Source organism: Talpa europaea (assembly GCF_964194135.1).
Source record: "Talpa europaea genome assembly, chromosome: 10".
In the NCBI taxonomy this organism is placed as follows: domain Eukaryota; kingdom Metazoa; phylum Chordata; class Mammalia; order Eulipotyphla; family Talpidae; genus Talpa; species Talpa europaea.
Genome location: NC_140077.1, coordinates 89,422,799 through 89,444,909, shown reverse-complemented (window position 1 = coordinate 89,444,909; position 22,111 = coordinate 89,422,799). Strand labels below are relative to the sequence as shown.

The following is a 22,111-nucleotide window of genomic DNA, read 5'->3' as shown; positions in this document are numbered from 1 at the left end:
TATCAGAGGGTGGCTGATTAGACAGTCAAACATGTCTATCGCGAGATACAATATTGCCAGTCTAAAGAACTGGTTAGAACTAATTTATTGAGGAATTGTTAAAGGAGTCCTCAAATATATTCTGTAAAGATGTGTGCGCAAGAAAGACATCAAGGGCTGTATCCAGATCGGAAATGCCATGTGCCTGTGAAACCAAGACTTGGGGGAGGGAGAGAAGGAGGAGTGGGAGAGGCAAGGAGGAGTAGAACAAAAAATAAGATTTATATGAAAAACACCCAGATAACATATACACCATTCCCCACATTTGAAAAAAATGTATCTTCATAACCTGGGAGAAGATGTTAGGCTTTAATGTGCTGATTTTTAGGGATATTTGAAACATGACTGAAGTTTCAGAAAGCATGCGTCCAAGTAACTTCTGTAACTTGATTCTATTTTGGTAAATGAAAGATCCTCTGTGGATGAGTTCTCGTTAAATTTGAGTCAGATCACCTTTCTTGTTTCCAGGTTTCTTTCATTTTCCCTGAGAAACTTTCCAAATACAGCCCTCTCAAATTCCAGGCTCCTGAAGTGCATCTGTTTATTTTGGAGTGGTGTGATCAGCACAGAAATGCTCTCCTGTGTCCTCCAGCACCGCCCACTGGTCCTAGAGTGGCAGTTCCCCAGGAGCAGGGATCGCGGGCTCCTTTGATACAGCGGATGAGAAAATTAGACCTGAAAGTCATACCGACTTGCATTTGCTAAGGTTCCAGTGAGTTTTCACTGGAGAACATACACAGAAATGCATTCAGGTCTCAGTGGGTGCCTCAGCCCTCCATTTCTTCAGGTTCTGGCTCTCATGGACTTTCACGGGTACAGCTAAGTGTGAGATGGGGCAGAGCAGGAGGAATCCTGCATCCGTGCTCATCACGGGTTTATATCTCTTTCAGGTAATGATGGCACCTTTGGCACAGATTGTGTTTTCTATGGCATTCTTGCATGTACCACAGATTCCTCTTCTCACTGTCACAGAAGGAGAAAACAAAGCTTGCTGAGTGAAAAACACTATTTTCTATGAAACTCTTTTCCTCATCTTGGGAAATGCTTTGTTCTTCCATGTTTATTTTGTATGTTTGTATACTTCTTTGCATTTGCCTACAGGAATCTCTTTTTCTCCCCCTTCTTTACCTTTATCCACAAAGGACTTGAACACAGCGCCCATTTCTCCTTTGTTGTTGGTTAAAAGAGAATGCTTGGACTGTCTTGAAACACATGCTTTTTTTAAAAAAAAAATGTATTTATTTATACAAGCACTGGGTACAGTCAGAAGTATGGGAGGGTGAGAGAATTCACCAGAGCCAGAGCGGGGAACAGAACAGGCAGACTGACGAAATACACTGCTGAGGGGAGCAGCGGGCAGCAGGAGAGGTCTGTGCAGCAGGAGAGGTCTGTGCGCCATGTGGGACCCTCACCTGGTGGCCGGGGATCGAGCCAGCGCTGCAGAGGCTGCAGGCAGCTTCGCAGCCCAGCGCTCAACCACTGTGCCACCAGGGGAGGCCCTTGACACACACACTTTAACAGAGCATGCTGGATGAATACACAATGAATGGGTTAAGATTCCCTCTAATGTAACCATTCTATCTCACACTTAAATGTAAAATATCTTAAAAGATCATCCTTATTCCACAAGACACCAGTTCACAGCATCTCGTCCCATGTTGCATCCATACATGCAAACAGTGTGGAATACCTGTTTGACCATTGCTTCCACAGATTATTTATATCCTAATAAACTCTTGTTTCAAGTTTCCTAAGATTTTTAAAAACTAGTTCCAAATCTTGATTTTTATCTTAGATCTTGATTCTTACATTCCTTATTCTAAGGATTGTCTATCTGGATATGATCAAGAAAGCCCTTAAATTATTAACTGAGATTTCTTACTGATGTGCTATAAATTAAACACCTTTTTAAAAAAGATTTTATTTATTTATGCATACAAGAACTGGAGTGCTGGCCAGCAGTGTGGGGGTTGAGAGGATTCACCAGAGACAGAGTGGGGAGCAAAACAGGCAGATCTACTGAAATACTCAGCTGAGGGGAGCCGCGGGTGAGACAAGGGAGGTCTGCTGTGCCATATGTTGGTTAACACCCTGGCCAGGGATCGAGCTCATGCCCTAGGGTTTAGTGATGGCTTGATAGTGCTGAGACTTTAATCCCTGTGTCACCAGGGAGGCCCCCTCAGTAAACACCTTTGGAAGCATTTTGGTCAATCTTTTTTTTTTTCCACTCTTGAGGTAATGAATTTTTTGCATGGGCATTTATTTCTCTGTGAATGCTTAAATATTGATCCTTACATTAAAGGGGAAAAAGAGATTAAGGTAAATCAAAGCAGAAATTGAAAAGAAAAAATAAACCTACCTAAGTCATTTAAATTGAGCTGAAAAAAAACAAACAGTATATTTAATTCTCTTTTTGTCGTGGAGATATTTTGGAGAATTTATGAATCTTAAAAGGTAGAAGAAAGAATAAATATGACCTGGTATTAGTAAATGTTAATGGGATCATCCTAAGTGTAGGAGAGTTAATGCAGTATTCATAAGATGTTTTTAATATGGTTTCTTTACCTTACAAAACTTGGTGGAAGTTAAAATGACCCCAAATACTGATATTGTAGAAATTAAAATATTCATTTTTAATATTTGCTTTTTTTGTGGTTTCCAACAGGCCATATACTCCTATGAAAGGAGGAATCTCCAATGTATGGTTTGACAGGTTTAAAATATCTAATGACGCTCCAGAACACCTTGAATCAATTGACTTAATGTGTCGAATACTTACAGATTTGATTGATGATGAAGTGAAAAGTGGCATCGAGAAGAACAGGATATTAGTTGGTAAGAACTTTAAGTCATAATTAAAAATTTTTTCCACTTGGTTAATTCTATACATTGAACTTTACTTAGAATATTATTTAGAAGTACATGTATTTCACTTGTTCATGTGTGTATGATATGTCAGTTGATACTCTTTAATAACATAATCTGAGAATTCCATGGTTAATGTTCAATTTAGAGATTATTCATTTCAATTTTTAAAACACTTGCATTAGATTAAGTTTATGACTACTTTTAAACTGCCGTTGCCATGGTTAGAGTACAGAGTTGAAATATAACATCATGTTTATGAAAAGTAAACACTTAAGATTTACTCTCAGGAATAAATAAGGTATTTGTAAACTTTTGGTAAATGTGTCTTTAGTAATCTTTGTTCTGTAGGAGATATATTGTACCTTTACATAAGCCCTTTATCATACTTAACACCCTTTTTCTTTTCTCTAACACCAAGTACATAATCTATTAAAATCTATCTCTCTAATATATACAAACATGAGATGGGTTGTGTAGAATATGGATGGTACAGGATGTATTTTGTGAAGGAGTTTTATTAAATTAATAAGAGTTATATTTAATAATGAAATTATAAAGCAATTTAAGTATATACATGAAGTTCTAAGTAACATCAAAATGCATATTAAAATCCTTTATAGACAGGATCTGGGCTAAGTTAATAAACTTTCTTCATGTTTGTTAATGTATGGAACTTTTGTTAGTTAAAAACAGTGTAATCCCAGCCTGGTAACATCAATCTCCTTTCTAACTCTCCTTTCTTTATCTGTGTTTAACTGTATTTCTCTGTTTCTCTGTACCTATATTTAAATCAGTGTTTAATGGAGAGGAACTTTGAAAATTGTGGGAGTCCTGGGAAGGTATAGAGAAGGGCCATCCAACTCATTCTAGGGGACAATGAAGCAGTTACAAATAGAATTCCAACTGTGTAACTGTATGGCAGGTTCCATCATTCACTCATTTAGCAATTCTTTTTTTTAAATTCCCACTATGTGTCAGGGAGTATGCTGGGTCCTCAGTGGGACACAGATAAATAAAGCAGACTCTGTCTCACAATGACTTACAGTCCCAAAGACCCATGAGGCACTGAGACAGATAACTTTGACGTCATCCAGCCAGTGATGAGTGTCCCAAAGCTCTTCCAAGGAAATGAACGTGTAAAGTTATTACTGTACAGAGCAGAGGCTCAGGAAATTTGTAATGAATGGCATGACCTATCCCTAATTTGCATATACACAAGTCTCCATGCTTCTGTGCTTAGGTGATGATAATGGCACCCATCTTACAAAGTTGTAATGATTAATCTATTCATGTAAAATAGTTAGAAATGTGCCTGGCGTATAATGTTGCAAATCCTTTCCTTCTGTTACTAAATATGCTGTCTCTCCAGATAGCACATGAGCCCTTGGGATCAGTGTTGTCACTTGGAGACCCAAGTCACTGGTCATTTTTCTTCTACCAACTGTCCTTTCCTTGTGTCCATGCTGTGCTCGCCTCTTCCTTTTTCACTGCTCATAGATTATTTAAACAGAAGTCTCTGCTTAATATGTTTCTACTTTTTTAAATGCTTTTGTACAGTGTCTATAATAGCACATTTTAAGTTATGATTTAAGTGTTATTCATGACACTTTAATGAAGGTGGGATTCAGTAATCCTGCATAATTTTTATTAAGCACACACACATACATACCTTAGTTAGGTTAGGGTATTAAAAAAATTGTTGTAAGAGGAAAAATTTTAAGACCCCCAAAAATGGAGATGATAAGTACAAACATTGTTATCCTTACTGATTTTCATTACTGTGTAACAGTTTTTTTTTTTTTATTTTGATTAGTGGAATTTTATTGTATTAAACTTAGTTTTAAAAGAAATTAATTTAAACATCCAGCCTTTTCTAGGTAGTCTATCCAGCTAGGTCATCTATCCAGGTCAGAAATGGTACTTCTCATACTAAATTTGATCTCCATATAGTTAATAGAAATTGGAAGTGCTGGAATACTCAATAATCTATCAAAAATTTATTTTTTTTAAGAATGTTCTTTTTATTTTTGCGTAGAACTGGGGTGTAGGCCAGAGGAGTGGCGGGGGTGAGAGGATTCACCAGAGATAGATGGGGAGCAGAACAGTGGATTTACTGAAATACATTGTTAAGGGGAGCACCAGGCTATGCCATATGTGGGTTAGCTCCCTGGTGGAGATCAAACTCAGGCCATAGCAATGATAGCTCTGAGACTTAACCTGTAGGCCACCCGGGAGGCCCTGCAAAAAATTTACAGTCTAATGAGACATAGAACAAAACTATTCTAGCCCGGTGCAAATATTGTAAAAATATGTACAAGGTACAGTGTAAGCAATGAGGAAGAAGTAAATTTGGCAGGGGGGAGTCAAGAACTCTTTTTTAGAAAAGATGATTCTCCTGAGTTTTAAGGAATGAGTGAAAATATGGCTGGGTAAAAAGGAGGGAAACATATACATGAAAGGGACATATGAGAATCTTAGGAAATACCAGTTTGGTATGTGCTCCAATTCCTAGGATTATTGAATTGTACATAATGATGATTGAATGTTCAATTTAGAAAGATTATGTTGACAGCACTATGGGGGGCTGACTGATCTGAAGGCCAGGAAAAGAACAAGGTGGCAAATGATAAACCCATTAGAATGAGGAGAGACTAATACATAAACTGTTCCAGGATTTGGAAACCCAAGGATGAATAAAATTAGATTGCAGGTATGGGCTATGCAAGCAAATTCCTTGTTTTCTAATATATGTATTACTTGATTAATGGGAAAATTAAAAAAAGAAACTTTGGTTAAATAGGGAAAATGAAGCAAAAGATTCACTTCCTATCCCAGGAAGAAGAATGCATATATAGAGATGTGCAATAAAAATTAGTTCCTTTGGACCTCCCCGGTGGCGCAGCGGTTGAGCGCTCGGTTGCGAAGCTGCCTGCAGCCTCTGCAGCGCCGGTTCAATCCCCGGCTGCTCCCCGGCCACCAGAGGAGGGTCCCACATGGCGCGCAGACCTCTCCTGCCGCCCGCTGCTCCCCTCAGCAGTGTACTTAGCTCCTTCTGCCTGCTCTGCTCCCCGCTCTGGCTCTGGTGAATTCTCTCACCCTCCCATGCTTCTGACTGTACCCAGTGCTTGTATAAATAAATAAAATAAATAAATAAAAATAAATCTTAAAGAAAAAAAATTAGTTCCTTGGAGATATTTGTAACTCCTCACTCTACATTCTCTACATTAAGAATATCAAACATAAGAAAGTTTATTTTTATATATTCATACAACATGGAATTCTCCAGAGAGGATGAAAGAAGTTAGGGGAGCACAGGCATTATAATAGTGACTTTCAAGTTACTCTCTGAATGCTAGCCTTTTATGTTCATTGATAAAACTTGGATTCAAACCCTGTATTCCACTAAAATTATTAATGATTTTAGATTACCCTGTGTTCTTCTGGCTTTTCCTGCATGTTAAGAGGGTCTGATGTACAGAATATAAACCTGATCCATTGTACATTCTGCCTCTCTTTAATGTTGATCTTGAAACTTTTCATTTTCTTCTAGCATGTTTCTGGATAATATGAGAAGTCAAATGGGAAACAGTGTATCACTTTTCCTTTGTGTACTATTGCACTTAAAAAAATCTATGTGATAGTAATATGACTAAAATTGTTGACATTTTTATTATATTCCAGTTTTTAAATTTCATTCTATATCAGTTATATATTTAGTGTTTTAGTTACACAGTTGCTTTCAAATATAGTATCACTCTTGACCCTTAGAAAATTTTTCTCATTTCAGTTTGAAGAAGCTAAACTTCAAAGAGATTGCTGGCTAATGTAAAATTGAGTTGGGACTGGAACCCAGATCCACTGATTTTGTCAAGAATTTTGTACCATGATGAAATTCCTTTTTTGGCCACTAGGTGGTGATAATTTGTTGTTAAGAGAAAGTATAATTTTGGTTTAACTTTGATCTGGAATGTATAGAACCTGATGTGTTATGTGACCAGATTATAAACATTTTGACTTGAGTATACTGTCAGACTTTTAAAGCACAGGGAATCAAATGCTTCTGGAATTATACCTGAGTAATTTACTTGAATACTTTATAAATGCCCATCGCTTGAATTACGGTCTGTTAATACGGTTGAATATTATGTAACGAGTAATTGCTGTCAGCTCATAGAAAGCAGGTAGTAAGTATATGTTAAATGAATAAAAAATAATTAGTCAGTTTTGTATGCTGTTGAAAGACTTTTAAATAAGTACTACCCGATAGAAAAAAAATAAGATATAAATTGTCCAGGTAGAGTGAGGTTTATAAAGATGAATTTTCTAAAAAAAAGTTAAAATTATAGGCCTCCCTGGTGGCACAAGGGGTTAAGTCTCAGCACTGTCAAGCAATTGGCAGCCACTGCGGCATGAGTTTGATCCCCAGCCAGGGAGCTGACCCACATGGCGCAGCAGACTTCTATCTCACCCGCTGCTCCCCTCAGCAGTGTATTTCAGTAGATCCGCCTGTTCTGCTCCCCACTCTGTCTCTGGTGAATCCTCTCACCCCCTGCACTTCTGGTCTACACCCCAGTTCTTGTATGAATAAATATATATTTTTTTAAATGTCAAAATTATCTATGAGTAGTAAGATTTTAGGTGACTCATTGTCTTTGTTTCTGTCTGCATGGTAGAAACACTTTGCACCACGTATATTAATATATGTGAATATATTAATTTTATAGTAAGATTTAAAATAAGAATGCAGGGATAGCTAGAATTGCCATGATGGCATCCGCCGCCCAGATCCCAGGCCTATTGTCCTGTCCTTGGGATGTTTCTTCTCAAGCTTCTGCAGTGAGCACCTGACAAGAATAGATTCTTGTGCTGTCCTTCTAACACACACATGTTGTAGCCACTTACTTTTCTTCAACAAGTATAAGAACTTTAAAAGCCTAGGGCTGCTGTTCTTTTGGTGACTCTGGACCCTTTGTATGAGAGAAAATAACACTAATTCATATGGCGGGCATAACTTAGATATTCCCAAATCAAGAATAATTAGAAGATATAAATTAAATGGAAGACTTGTTGAAATTTGGAGAAAGGGTGGGTTTTGTTGAATTTTTATAATCGTTTTCATTTGATGGTACATTTGGATTGTAAGTATTTTTTCCTCTGGGTTTTGTTTTCAGATAGATTAACTTAGTTTTCACAGTATAGTTTTTTTTTAAACATTGTTTCTGTTTTATTTTATTTAAAGAGTTCATAAAAGCTAAGTTTATTATTTTTTAACATGTTTTATTCAGCTTGTTAATCTTAAATGTATGTTGAAATTTTAACTCTTGACATTTTAATACTTTGCCAGCAACTATAAATATACACTATAACCATTACCTACAATGAGTTTACTATTTGGAATCCACTTATTGAACAGTATATTTTATATTGCACTTTAGACACTTAGATGGAAATTGAATTCAAATAACTAGTCCTTTGTGTTAAATTTTCTTCTGTTAGAAAAAATACACAAAGTCCCCTTTCACAGTAGTGTCTGTTGCTAAAGGTGATTGTACTGTCAAAGATGGCTGGTGGGGGATCGCAGATTACCTCACAAGATTATAAATGGGTACGGGACTTAGATTAAGTCTTTAAATCGTAAGATTTCAATGAGTACATTTTTCTTCACTATAATTGTGAATCAGATATGAGGTTGAATATCTGCTGGATGCATCTGTTTGTTCATAATGACATTTTTTATGTGGGAAGATATTTTCTTTTATTTTTTTGTTGTTGGACCAGTCCCATCGAGAAGACTCTGGAACCAGATATAGCAACTATGTTTCCCTAGCCACTGAAAATGAAGGGCTAGAGGGCACATTTAATGTGTAAAATTTTCTTAGTAGCTTTGCTTTTAGAATAATTTTTATATGTTTTTACTTATCTGTTTTTGTTCATATATTTCTTGTGATATTTCTGAAAAAATTTTAACACCTAAAAAGATCATATTTAATAATATTAGCCTCAATACTTTATGCAATATTTTTCTTTTTGCCCCATTTGTGGATTTCGAAGCCCTTTTCAATCAATGAGGCAGCTTAGATTATGTAGAACTTCATTGTTAAACTAACATGATAACCTTTAGCCATGTGACTATTTAAACTTAAATAAAATTAAACATTTAGTTTCTCAGTCACACTAGTTACATTTAATATGTTCCTTAGGTACATTTGACAAAAATATAACTTAAGATCTTGAATTTCTCCAGAAAGTAAATCCTTATTCCTCCCGCCTTGGTATCTGTAACCTGTGCTTTTCTTTTAAATCGTGACCACATTTTCACTTTCTGTTCTTAGCCATTACACTTAATTTTGAATTGTCTGCCTTGCAGCTATTAAAATTTTTCTAAGACTGTGATTTTCATACATTTGACTTGTAAGTAGGTGAGCTGTTAAAAATTAGACATAGGCTTTGAAATTGTGTTAGTGGCTCTAGGGCTGTCTAGGAGTCTTTATTTTTAAGAGGCCACATGATATTACATGGAAAAACTTGAGAAGCAAGGACAAGTCCATAACTAGAAATATGGCAAAAGCTTGGAACTCTTATTGCATACTTAATATGAATGTTTGATATGTCCATCTTGTCTGCAGTGAACTCTTCATACCCACATGGGGCATATCAAAGATTTATTAATGTACACATTCACAGATAATATGGCTCAGTTGTTTTTATCCTTTTTGGGATCTAATGCACATAAACAAATTTTGCATATAGTTTTTTTACTGTTCCTCCCCCACCAAGGTCATTCCTGAACCTCTAATTATATGTACCCTTATTCAGACGTGTTGTGGGGTTATTTCAAAGAGTTGTTTGAATGGTTCTCATTCATGATGAGCTACTGCTACTGATGAGACCCTGTCATTTCTTTCTAGCATGTTGAAACCCAGATGTAATATTTATCACACACTTTAGTTATTTACATAATATATTCTCTTTTTTTTAAGATTTATTTATGCATACAAGAACTGGGGCACAGGTTAGAGGTGCGGGGGGTGAGAGGATTCACCAGAGACAGAGTGGGAAACAGAACAGGCAGACTGCCTGAAATACACTGCTGAGGGGAGCAGCGGGCAAGTCAGGAGAGGTCTGCTACGCCATGTGGGTCACCTCCCTGGCCGGGGATCAAACTGCTGCAGTGGCTGCAGATTGCTTCATAGTGCTGCTTCTTAACCCCTTGAGCCACCAGGGAGGCACCATATTATATAAACATTTTAAAAATCTAAACTCCCCAAGCTAGTAACCCTCACTCATACATTTGTACCCTGGATCTAAAATAATTTTGATCTTCCCCATATGAAATAATTCTAATAAATATTAGGATAGCAGAAAGTACGCTAAACTCAGTTGGACGTTATCTGCTTTCAGTTCTAATTTTATAGCTAAAATTTGGGGTGCAGCCTTAAGTAGGTCACCTAATCTCTTGGGGCTTCTCAGTTCCCTTCATCTATTAAAGATTGTAGTAAATCCAAAGTTGTCCCTAAGGAATCAGTTTTATACGTTAAGTGAACTACAGCAGTAGGTTGGAAATTAGGAGGTATGAATTCTACACCAAAGTATATTTGTTATTGTTACAAGTGTGTGGCTATGTAATTTACTGTCTGTATTTTTTCATGAAACATAAGAAAGATACCTCCATGTTCTGTGATATGTCTTCCCCACCTTGAACAGAAGTGTCTTTGTGTTTTAATATGTGTATCTCCAGTAAGTAGCAATGTTGAGTACCTGAAATCACTCAATTAATTTTTTTAAAAATCTCATATGGTTGTACATGTTTAAAAAATGCTTGAACTGGCTAACCAAATTATTGATCAGCCCCCTCATTTAAAGATCACTGAGTCTCAATTATAAGGTCAATCCTGGAAATGTAAATCCTTCTGAGCTCAGATGTTGGCAAGTGGGACTAAAGATGCGTGTTATTAATTGTACTTGCAGTGTGAGGATTCCTATATTGTATGCATAAACAAAATACAAGTAGACATTAGTTTAAATAAATAACACTTGTACTATGATTCATATTTTGAATTATGTTAAATATTTCTACTTGACGGGCCCAATTTCTCTTGTAAGTCTAGCTCCTCTTATAACAAATCTCCCAGTGATGACATAGATGAAACAGTGTTATTTACTCATAGCAGGTCTGTCTTTGTGAGATCTTTAGTGCCATATCTCTTTAAAGGTCTCCAAATATTTTCAAGATATAGCTTAGAGTAGATTTATATTGCTGGCAGAGATAGACTCTTGTTCTAAATTATTGTTGCATATATTCTCCTCTTTCTGAGAACTGAATTTTTGCTTCTCTTAGGAGGATTTTCTATGGGAGGGTGCATGGCCATGCATCTAGCCTATAGAGCTCATCAAGATGTGGCAGGAGTGTTTGCTCTTTCTAGTTTTCTGAATAAAGCATCTGCTGTTTACCAGGTAAGTTCCAGATTTTAAAAACAAGACAGAAAAACATGAAATACTTACACATTGAAACTAAAACAAAGTTGGTAATGAAGCAGTAATGATTAATGCACAGAGCATTCCTGAGGTTGTGACCACATTGGTCATATTAGATTAAATGGCGCTCATGAATGTGCAGGAATTGCCCTGTCCAAAGAATAATGTTAAGCAAAATCTCAAAGGGGGACAAATTTTAAAAATGTGCATATGTATCCATTGCATTTATTAAAAATGAAGATGATTATAGTAAGGTTTGTTTATTATGTCATGAACACAGCCAAAGCCAAGACTCAGTTATACTGCCGATACTGTTTTACAGCAGTATGACAGATACATTATAGTATTGCAGCTTCATTGCCAATAGAGGCAGCTGGCCCAGAAATGAGAATGGGAGTATCATTCTTCCCCATTTTACCACAGTTCTGTGCTCCCCCTCCTTCCACTTCACAGAGGTTCATTCTCCCAGTCAACGTGGTTTCTTCAGGAACTCCCTTGACCATTTTCTGGACCATTCTCCTGGGCAAATGCAGGTCAAACACAGTTGCAGCTCAGGTGGTGCCAGGGTCCGGGGAACTCCAGGCCTGATCAGTGATACCCAGAGAGCAGTACCACTGCTCTATTTTCTCTTTACAGTTGAAGCTTTGGTAAAATTGAAATTTTTTGGCCTTCTCAGATTTCCCAGAATAGTGTTCTTAAATGAGTTTCTTAAACTTTTCCACTTCTATTTCTTCTCTAGGAACTTCAAAATAGGGATGGTGTGCTTCCTGAATTATTTCAGTGTCATGGCACTGCAGATGAGTTAGTTCTTCATGAGTGGGGCGAAGAGACAAACTTGAAGTTGAAATCTTTAGGAGTGAATACGAAGTTTCACAGTTTCCCAGGTGTTTACCATGAGCTTAGCAAAAATGAGCTAGAAAAGCTGAAGTCATGGATTCTTACAAAACTACCAGCAGAACTTGATAGCCAAAACAAATGACTCAAGATTGGGCAGTTAACGTACACGTAATATTCTTTGTGAAAGTGATTTTACTGCCAGTTTATAATTTAATAAGTGATAATTAAAATATTAAGAAATATCAATAAGATACTGATTTATTTATTCATTGTGAACATGCTTAGCACCATAGAGACTAATAGCAAACATTTACTTGGACAAACATTTGTGTATTATTTTTCAGATGCATGTTTCTGAAAATTTAGGGACCTTTTAAGTAATTATTTAATTTTTAAAAATAATTTTTAAAATAAAGACAGTGAGGAAACATGAAAAATCCTAATGTAGTATTGTGTTTTTTTTCTTTTCTACAACTTTCTCTAAGTTACCTTGCCAAAGATATTTGTGTTCATAGTGTTCAACAGAACACCACCAATACTCCAAGTTTATATACTGGTTTCACATCTTACTTGATTTTCACAAGAGGTTGAGTATTTGCTACTGGCATTTGTCCAGATATCATTTAGCCACAATATATTAAGCATTCATCATATAAAAGGGATTTCTTGATAACACAGTAAAAGAACAGAATTGCCAAAACTTTGCAAACATTTTAAAAAAATATCAAAAGCATGCAGGCATTTCAGTTCAGATTGTTATACATAAAGACAGCTGTTTCAAGACACTGACTCAGTAATTTTAACACATGAAGAGCTAGCATTGTATTTCCAGAGAGCAAATTTGCTGCCATGTATATTTTAATTCTGCTTTTCAGTTTACTCTTCAGAAATGTATCTAGCAGTATGCATGTGTGAACAACTCTAAAGGGAAGAGGTGGCCTACACTGAGAAGATTCGGGCTCAACATGTTATCTGAGTACTATTAGCTAAATTCTGTCATTTAACTGCAACTAAATAACTTTATTTCACACATCATTGATTTAAGATGGCTAAGGACAGAATTTAGTTTGCAGTACTGACCTCAACTGTACCCCCTGGGTCCTGGTCCCATCCAGCTGAATAAATCCCATAGTTATTAAGCATGTGCCTTAGGAGACCAGCTGCTTCCTTGTCTGGATTGACAGTCCCACTTGGTCCATAGCCCTAAGCCAGGCACTGCAGGATATAGGGACAATTTCCCAGATTATGAGGATCCCCAGGACACAGTCTAGCAAATGTGGCTTCCATAAAAACTACAGTCCTGAGGTGTAAACAAGAGGGTATCTTCAATCCTTTTAGATAAAGATAGACTGTAAGGGGCAGGATGGACAATGAGCAGGATCTCTATGACCCAAGCAGACGGGTGAAGGAGGGAGTGAGTCCTGGAGCCCTCAATGGCTTTTGCAGGCTTTTATTGGGATTTACCAGGTACACGGCAGGCAGAGGTGCTGGGGCGGGCAGGGAGGCTGGCAGGCCTCCTAGGCCCCAGCAAGTCTTTACTCTTTCTGGGCTCTCCAGCCTTTTCTCACGTTCTGCCCTCTTCTGACATCCCCATGACACTGCCCTTATAAGTTCAGTCTTGGCCCAGGTGAATCCCATCTACACATGCCCACACCCTACTCCAGGTGCCCGCCATCAGGCATGCATTCAGGACCCCAAGGATCCATCATCAATCCTAATGGCTGGAGGGCAGAAAAGCCTGATGCTTTTTTACCTTACCCTACACAGACACAGATTTCTACCAACTTTACTAATTGGATGATCTCCATTGAAGGGTCATGGCCCCCAATCTGTACATGAACAACAAATTGGTCATTTTTCTAGAAGCTTTCCCAAATAACCAAGCTTTATAGCTTTATATAGCTCCATAGTCACATAAGGTCTAGCTGAGAGATCTGTGGTATGTCCTAAAGTGCTTGAAAATCTCTTCTGAAAGATAAAAGTCACCATGTGTCCAGAGAGACAGGTTAACACCTATTTTACATTTGTTAGGTCCCTTCAAATGGGACCTACATTAGCGAAGGGCACAGGTAACAGTGTAACCTCTGCAAGGTGACTTTCTGGCCTTGGCGTTCCCAGTTCAATTCAAACAATTAAGAGCCTCAAGATTGAAAACACCTGGTGCAGTTCTGCTAAAAACATTTTGACTGCTGGGCCTGACCTCCCTCTATAACCTCCGTAGCGCTTTAGTACCTTCCTGGTAAAGATAGTAAAAAGTCTGTGAAAACAGCAGATTTTGTTTTAGCTGAAAATAGTCCTTGTTTTAGGCAATTTTAAGAGGCATTCATCCCAGCTGTGCTGTCTGTCCTTACCACCAAAGGCATGGCATATGGGAATAAATGTGGGTATATATGGGTGCAGGAGCTTTGGATAGGTGTTTTGGTATTGTCATTTGTGTGTGGGGAGGGACCAGGGAGGGTTGGCATAGGAACCAGGGCCACCCTTTGCTGTTTCCACAAATTTTTTTTTTTACTATCTTTTACTAAGGTACTAAAGCACTACAGAAGTTATAGAGGGAGGTCAGGCCCAGCAGTCAAAATTTCGTAACAGAATTGCACCAGGGGCCTCCCCTGGTGGCACAGGTGGTTGAGAACTGCGCTGTGAAGCTGTCCGCAGCCTCTGCAGCGCAGTTCAATCCCGGCCAGCAAGGGTCCCACATAGTACGGCAGACCTCTCCTGTCACGCCCACTGCTCCCCTCAGCAGTGTTATTTCGTCAGTCTGCCTGTTCTGTTCCCTGCTCTGGCTCTGGTGAATTCTCTCACCCTCCTGCACATCTGGCTTGTACCCTGGTTCTGTATAAATAAATAAATCAATCTAAAAAAAAAAAATTGCACCAGGTGTTTTCAATCTTGAGGAAGCCTCCAGGGTAGTTCAGAAAGGCATTAGCAGTATCCCTCTCTCCCCCACAGAGCCTTGTTCTCAGCTCCCAGATTTATTCCTTTCCCTCTATTCCCCTGTCATTTATGTCCCCCGTCATTTATGTTTCAATAGTTGTAACTCCATTTTTATCCAGTCGTCCCCTATTCACACCCACACCTTTCATCTAGAAGGACATGAGGATTTTTGAAAATTTAGACCCATTATGGCCCCCATTTTTGTCCACATCGACCTCTGTTGGGGGCTTGGCAAGCACTTTACTCTTCCAATTGGCCATTATATTTTTCATCTAAGTTCATGTTGATGCGAAAGGTAACTCCGTATCTCTAAAAAAGTGTGAAATATGATTCCCCTGCCTTGTTTTGGTCAACTGGCCTCTCAGAAGATGTAACTACCAGGCCGACCTAGAGCTGCTGTTAGAGGAAAGGAGAATGGCGTGCTCACGTGATCAGCAGGTGTTCTGAATTTTCAGAATTACTCAGTAGTGTCTCCTAGCACTTTCATGCTGGCCCTTATCTAGAATGCAGCTCAGAGGAGGGAAACAACTGCACTCGTTTGGCCAAACTACCTGACTAATGTGTGGACCAGAAGAAAGACAGAGCCGGACATCTTCAAAGTCCATTTTTGAGGTAAATGTCCTAATGTTTAATAGCACCAGATCCCAGTGAATTGTAGGGGATATGAAAGGCCCATCCAATATCTGACCATCAGCCCATTGTTGAATTGTTTTGCGATAAAAGGTACACACACCATTGTCAGAAAGGAAGTGGTCCAGAAATTTAAGCCAAAATATAAAGATTAGTTTTACGAGTCACAATGGTGTGCCCAGAGTAATCTTATCGGACTGAAACAGCAACACATAACCTAAAAAGATGTAAACAGCAGTGAGGTGCCATTTATAGCGCCAGAAGTGGTCAAAGTCAGATATAATTAAAGTGTTAGAATATGTATGGACAATACCCCACACTGTGCCTCAAAGCAAGGTGACTGTGACAACCTTTGTTAACATAAAAGATTGTCATACAATGGTATCAAAACAGGATCAAAAACAGGATCTCTTACTTGGTACCCAATATAATAGCTGATGCACTGCTGGTGTAATGATGGTTCAAGTTCACAATGGTGACAGGTTGGGCAGTGTGGGCTCAACTGGTAGTTTGATTCCAGTCAGTTTCAACAGAGAATGGATCCGCCTATAAGAGTGACGCAGATGATTCAGTCACCAGCCACTATTTCCTCAGTGTGCTGTGCAAAAAAAAAAAAGGGGGGGGGGTGTCTTTAATTTTCTAGTATGTAGCTTTCCAAGTGTCAGTTCAAATAAACAGGTCATGGCAACAACCCACTTATAAGTGAAAATAAAATGAGGTTTATCAAGAGTAGTATTTGCCAGCTTTATAATGGCCTTGAATTTGCCTGCTGAGTGGAATGCCCAGGACCGTTCACAGTTCTGAATACTTGGCCCTGAGGCTGAACTGTTGCGGCTATCCAGTAGATGCCTCAGTGAGGCAGGCCCAGACCTTATTGGGGCATTTCTGTGAGTCAAGAGTCCAGTGAACCGGCAGCTTGGCTAAAGGTGGTGGAGTAGAGCAGCTGTCATTTTTCACATAGATTCAAGATGCCTCTGGGGTCAGGCCAGCCACATTGTCAAGTGTGCCATTTCCATTACTGCTTCTTTTTCATTTTGAGTCTAAGTCAATTCACCCCAAATTGGAAATAACAGGTCAGGGAGTCAGTCTACCCAGGGTCAGACTTTCCGTTTCAATGGAGATCAGTGGGAAATTCACAGCTGCTTTCAAAAATGGTGGAAGATTTGGTGAATATGGTGTGGTGGGATCCTGTACTTTTGAATCATATACAGTGTTGTGAACCAATTTTACCTTCATTAAGAAGTAATAAAAAGAAGAAGTAAAAACAGACTGTGTGGGGAGGCAAAGAGTATAGTCCCCAAACAGCACCCTCAGAGGAGGCTCCTTCCTTTTGTTAGCATCTATAACTGGTAATGTCATCAGTCACAGAGGCCACTAAAGATGTGCACTCTTCTCTATACCCCTCTTTTCCCAATCAGGTGCACCCTCTTTTTGGCACTTACCAGCACTAAGAGCATAAGCATGTAAAATATCAATACAGTAACTCCTCAGTAACATTGTTCATAGATTTTTGGAAACTGAAACTTTTTTTTAATTTTAATATTTTTTTTTATCATTGTTCATTTTTAAACAGTGTTTTCTTCCCTCCACCCCATCAGGTGTAGCCCCATAGTTTCCTTCATCAATGCACCCTGCACCATTACCTCAGTCCCCTGTGCTCCTCCCTCCCTCCTTCTGATCTCTCTCCCTCCTCCTCCCCTGCAGGATGTCTTTGTTTTGTTGTGTTTAGCATTATTATTTTTTCCCATGATGTCTTATTTGGTTCCCCTATATTCCTCCTATAAGTGAAACCATCTGATATTCTCTTTTTCCTTCTGACTTATTTCACTGAGCATAATCCCTTCTAGCTCCATCCATGTTGCTGCAAATGGCATGCATTTATCTTTTTTCATTGCTGAATAGTATTCCATTGTGTGTATATATACCACATCTTCTTGGGCCAGTCAGCTATTTTTTGGCATTTGGGTTGGGAAACTGAAACTTTAAGCAAAAAAAAAAAAAATACATAATGACAGTAGCTCCTTGAATGAGTTATCTTGTTCAACATTGCCTGGAATTCTTTTTTTCTCATCGGTGTTATAATGAAACAACCTTGAGTGAAATGGTATTATTCAGGACCTGCTATACTAACAATATGTCAGCAGGGGAAGCCAGAAAAACAGTACATTGAATGAACAGGACACCACAACTCTGCCAACCCCATCAGCTCATTTTGGGCATCCCTTCACCCCCGCAACTCAATAGGATGGTGACTCAGGTGCTAGCATCTATCCCTCATCACAAAAGTTTGAATCCCATCCCTTCCCAACATTCCTGAACATTCTCTCTCTCTCACCCTTTGGGGAACAGGGAGATCACCCCCTAGCCCTAAACATCTTTCTCCTTAAACCAGCTGAGGTGAGGGGGAAGGGATGGATCCAAGGGACTGGAGAGGGAGAGTGGCCCCATGCAGTCAGCAAGCCACACTTGAGTTCTGAGAGCTGTGGCAGCTGCTTACACTCATTTCTTTAGATTGGGGGGTTTCTTTCTCACTCTTCAGAGGATTGATCTCATCAGCACTATAAACCCAGCCTACAGCAATGAGAACCTGAATGTTAGTCAACACCCATGAGAAGTCATCTGTCTTAAGGGGACACATAAGGGGGTCAAAACTCCCTTAAAGTTAGTAGGCCCAACTGCAGAAAACCAAAGCAGAATTAATCCACGAGGTTTTTCATATCATTTTTAAATGGATCCATGGGTGGTGTGATAGAGCTACGGAGCTTCTAGACAGGAAGGTAGCCCCACTATCCTGTTCTTGGCCAGATTTCTGCACCACACCTTCCACTGGTCACATGAACCAGCCAACATTCCAACTGGGCCTGCTCGTAGGGATGTGAATTCCCGCCTCCACATTCAGTGCTGGTAAGTGGGCCTGTACCTGTGTCTGAAGAGGGCAAAGGGCAGCAAAGCAAGATGGGCCCTTGAGAGGGCTGAAGTTGCCCACAGTCCTACCCCCTGGAGACATGGAAAGAAGCAGATCACCGAGCTCCATGTGCGTCACTGTTGGACCTCTCTCCTCAGCCTTCAACCACCTCCCAATTTCTCTTCATTGAAAGGAAATGAGACAGAAGACCATTTACTGCCCAATCAACTATGCATGTTCTCTTGGTCACCATCATATCCTATGAACTCCCCAAATTCTGCTAATCAATCTGAAAACCTCCTGCTTTCCTTTCTAGCATTTAAGTACTTTAGAAAATAAGTGTGACACTTCATTTGAAATATTGAGCAGATACTTAGCAAAATGTCAACTATTAGCTTAAACTATTTTTTCTTTGTGCTACGGTTGAGTTACTATGTGTAGTACTTTTGTGATATTTAGTTCTCTCATTCTGGGTTGTTCATGAGAGCTGTATGTGATTTTTATATTGGGAATATAATGAATGAGTCTACGATGAATAGTGAACTTCCTGTTTTGAAGAAATCATATTTTGGGCAAAATGCCGGTTAGACATTTATGTTTTTGCCAATAGTTTAGTTGAGAACTGCTGGGATCTTTTCTTCTTTAAAGAAGTGATCAGAAAGTTTAATGCTTTTGCATTTTATTTTAAATTATTTTAGGGATAATTTCAAAATAACATGTTACTGTTTTTTTGTTTTTGTTTTTGTTTTTTAACATGTTACTGTTTTTTGTTGCAATGAATTAATAATTGTTGTGTTGGTTTGGTGTTTCCCTACCTACTCTTAAGGCATAGTATTACCTGAGTTAAAAATCACTGTTTTCATTTTCTGTTTCTCTCTTCTCACCCCAATTTTTTCTAGTCCATCATTGGCTTGTCCAATTGAAACTAGAGACACACTTGACATATTAATTTTGGCCACTTCTGGTATGCTTTATTTTGCCAATGAAATTATTGAAATTGAAAAATTAGGTGGGGGTGTCTAGGAGACATGGAAGTCTTTCCCTTGGGCCTTGAGTATTAAGCCAGTTTCTCTATCATATAACAAGAGAGAAGTGTTAAAACCAGAGTTCACGGCATGCAACTGGCAGAATAAATGGTTCTCTTTAAAAATTTCACTTGAACAGCAATAAATTTCCAGTGAAGTCAAAAAACAGGACTTTTAAAAGGCAAATGAAAAACATATCAATTTCAAATAGTAGCTGAAATACATTTTTTTTGGTTTCTTAATTATCCTGTGAAACATAAAGTATGTTTTAGGGCAGCTGGTTAACATTGTCTTAGTTCTGCCACAGAACCAAGAATTTTTATTGCTTGAAGGGAATTTAGAGATTTTCATTTTACACCTATGGAGACGAAAAATGAAGTTAAGTAACATACTCAGAATCCCAAATAAGCAGTCCTAATGCTCTTTTCCCAGGACCACATGGTCATAGTGCTGGTGTGCAGAAAGAATAGCTAAAAATCCAAATACATTTCAAATATCTTAGAATCAGAGCCATTTCCTTGCCTTTGTAGACATTTTATATTCATGCTGCTTTTGGCTTCATCTTTACTGTTTTATTAAAGAAGTGTATTGGTCTCTCTCTCTACCTCCATGTAATACCAGACCCACTCTAATTTTTATCATCATGGTATAGATTTATGAGTTGTTAATGATTATCCATCATTTCTATCAGAGTTCTCATTTCTGAATTCCATAGCCTGTCCTTACCTTGTTTGGTGTCTTTAGAGGATCTGATACTCTCACAAACTCCTCCTTCTGGACACTATGGCCTTCCTTGTACCTCTAGACAAAGATTTCTCTCTCTCTCAATGGCTCCTTCAAGGCCAGTCCCTTAATGGGAGGTTTCTTTTGGTCTTGCCTTTATTTTTATTCTCTCTCTGGATGCTCTTCCACTTATATGGCTTCTAGCTGACTCCATGACTGTGTCTCTGACTTTACATGGTCCTCGCTCCACATCATGTGTCACACTTCCTGCTGGGACTCCCATCCATCTTCAGACATTCAATGTCTTCAAAAGCAGGCAAATTTTCTATTTTAATTGACTCCCCCTCCATATAATGTCTGTGTCATGATCCAAGTTTTCTCTGCTCTCATCTTTGCAGCTCAATTAACAATCTTTTGACGTTCTAGAAACATCTTCGCATTTTGGCCTCTAAACCAGCTCATTGGCCCTGCCTTTTGGTTCCATTGTGGTTTTATCTGGTCTCTCTGCCTCTGGCCTCCTCGATATTAGCATTTTCCATACTTGCAGCCCTTCCTAGCAACCCCTGCTGGTTTCCAACTGTCTTCAGAATAATATTAAAGTTATTTTTTTTAAAGATTTATTTATTTATTTATACAAGCACTGGGTTCAGTCAGAGGCGCGGGAGGGTGAGAGAATTCACCAGAGCCAGAGCGGAGAGTAGAACAGGCAGAGTGATGAAGTACACTGCTGAGGGGAGCAGCGGGTGGCAGGAGAGGTCTGCGTGCCATGTGGGACCCTCGCTTGGTGGCTGGGGATCGAACCGGCACTGAAGAGGCTGTGGGCAGCTTTGCAACCCAGCGCTCAACCGCTGCGCCACCGGGGAGGCCCATATTAAAGTTATTTTTTAACTAAGAAGCTAATCCGTTCATATTCTGGTTCACGTCTATCATTTCAGCTACATCTCTTGGGTCTTATCTCCCATGTCACAGCTTTTGCCACCTCAAAACTCTTAGAAAAACTAAACAATTTTTACAACTTCCCCTTAAGCATAGTATCTGTGATTCCCTCCATTGGAAGACTCTCTTCCTCCTTCATATCACAAACTTAAGACACAAATTTGGAGTGACCCAAGGTCTGTCCAGTTGTCTTTGTGGGAAACGTTTCTCTGTTTTTCGTGGTTCTACATTTGTCCTTTACTTGTTGGTCCTTCACTCACTCCAAAGGGGGAACCAAGGGCAAGGCCATAGAGTTTCCTTTTCAGAGCGTTACACTATAACTGGCATACCAGAGGCGTGAAATAAGGGGGTGGTAGCATAATTATTACTTCCTGCTGACTCCTTAACTCTCAGATTGCTTTAGATGTTCTTTTGAATTTATTTTATAAAACCCCAGGATCATGTGGTCTTGTCTTCACTTTTGTTGCCACTGAGGTTAGATTTACTTTTTAGGAAGACAACATTTAGCAGTCAAAATATCACCAAACAGACAACATGCATCCGACTCACCACTCCCAGACACTGGTGAAAATTGCTCATCTGACAAGGACATTCTTCCCTGAGAAGACTGCAGGTTCTCTATCCCTGGAAACACAACACTTCAAGTAGCCACATGTGAACAAAATTTCACATTTCACAGCTGATAAGAAATGTGCTTGTGATAACAAGTAATTAAAAAACACAGGGTGAACATGCGATG

At 38.8% G+C, this 22,111-nt stretch overlaps 1 protein-coding gene across 1 annotated transcript in view; it reads left to right on the top strand.

Annotated features, from left to right (window-relative positions):
- LYPLAL1 (lysophospholipase like 1) overlaps positions 1-12,361 on the top strand; it is a gene marked incomplete at both ends in the record, with an annotated part of 34,272 nt that extends 21,911 nt beyond the window's left edge. The window contains 3 exons of the mRNA XM_084245561.1: positions 2,705-2,874; positions 11,246-11,361; positions 12,122-12,361. Of these exons, the coding sequence (XP_084101687.1) occupies positions 2,705-2,874; positions 11,246-11,361; positions 12,122-12,361 (526 nt within the window). The remainder of the gene's footprint in view (positions 1-2,704; positions 2,875-11,245; positions 11,362-12,121) is intronic.
- Positions 12,362-22,111: the final 9,750 nt, after the last annotated feature.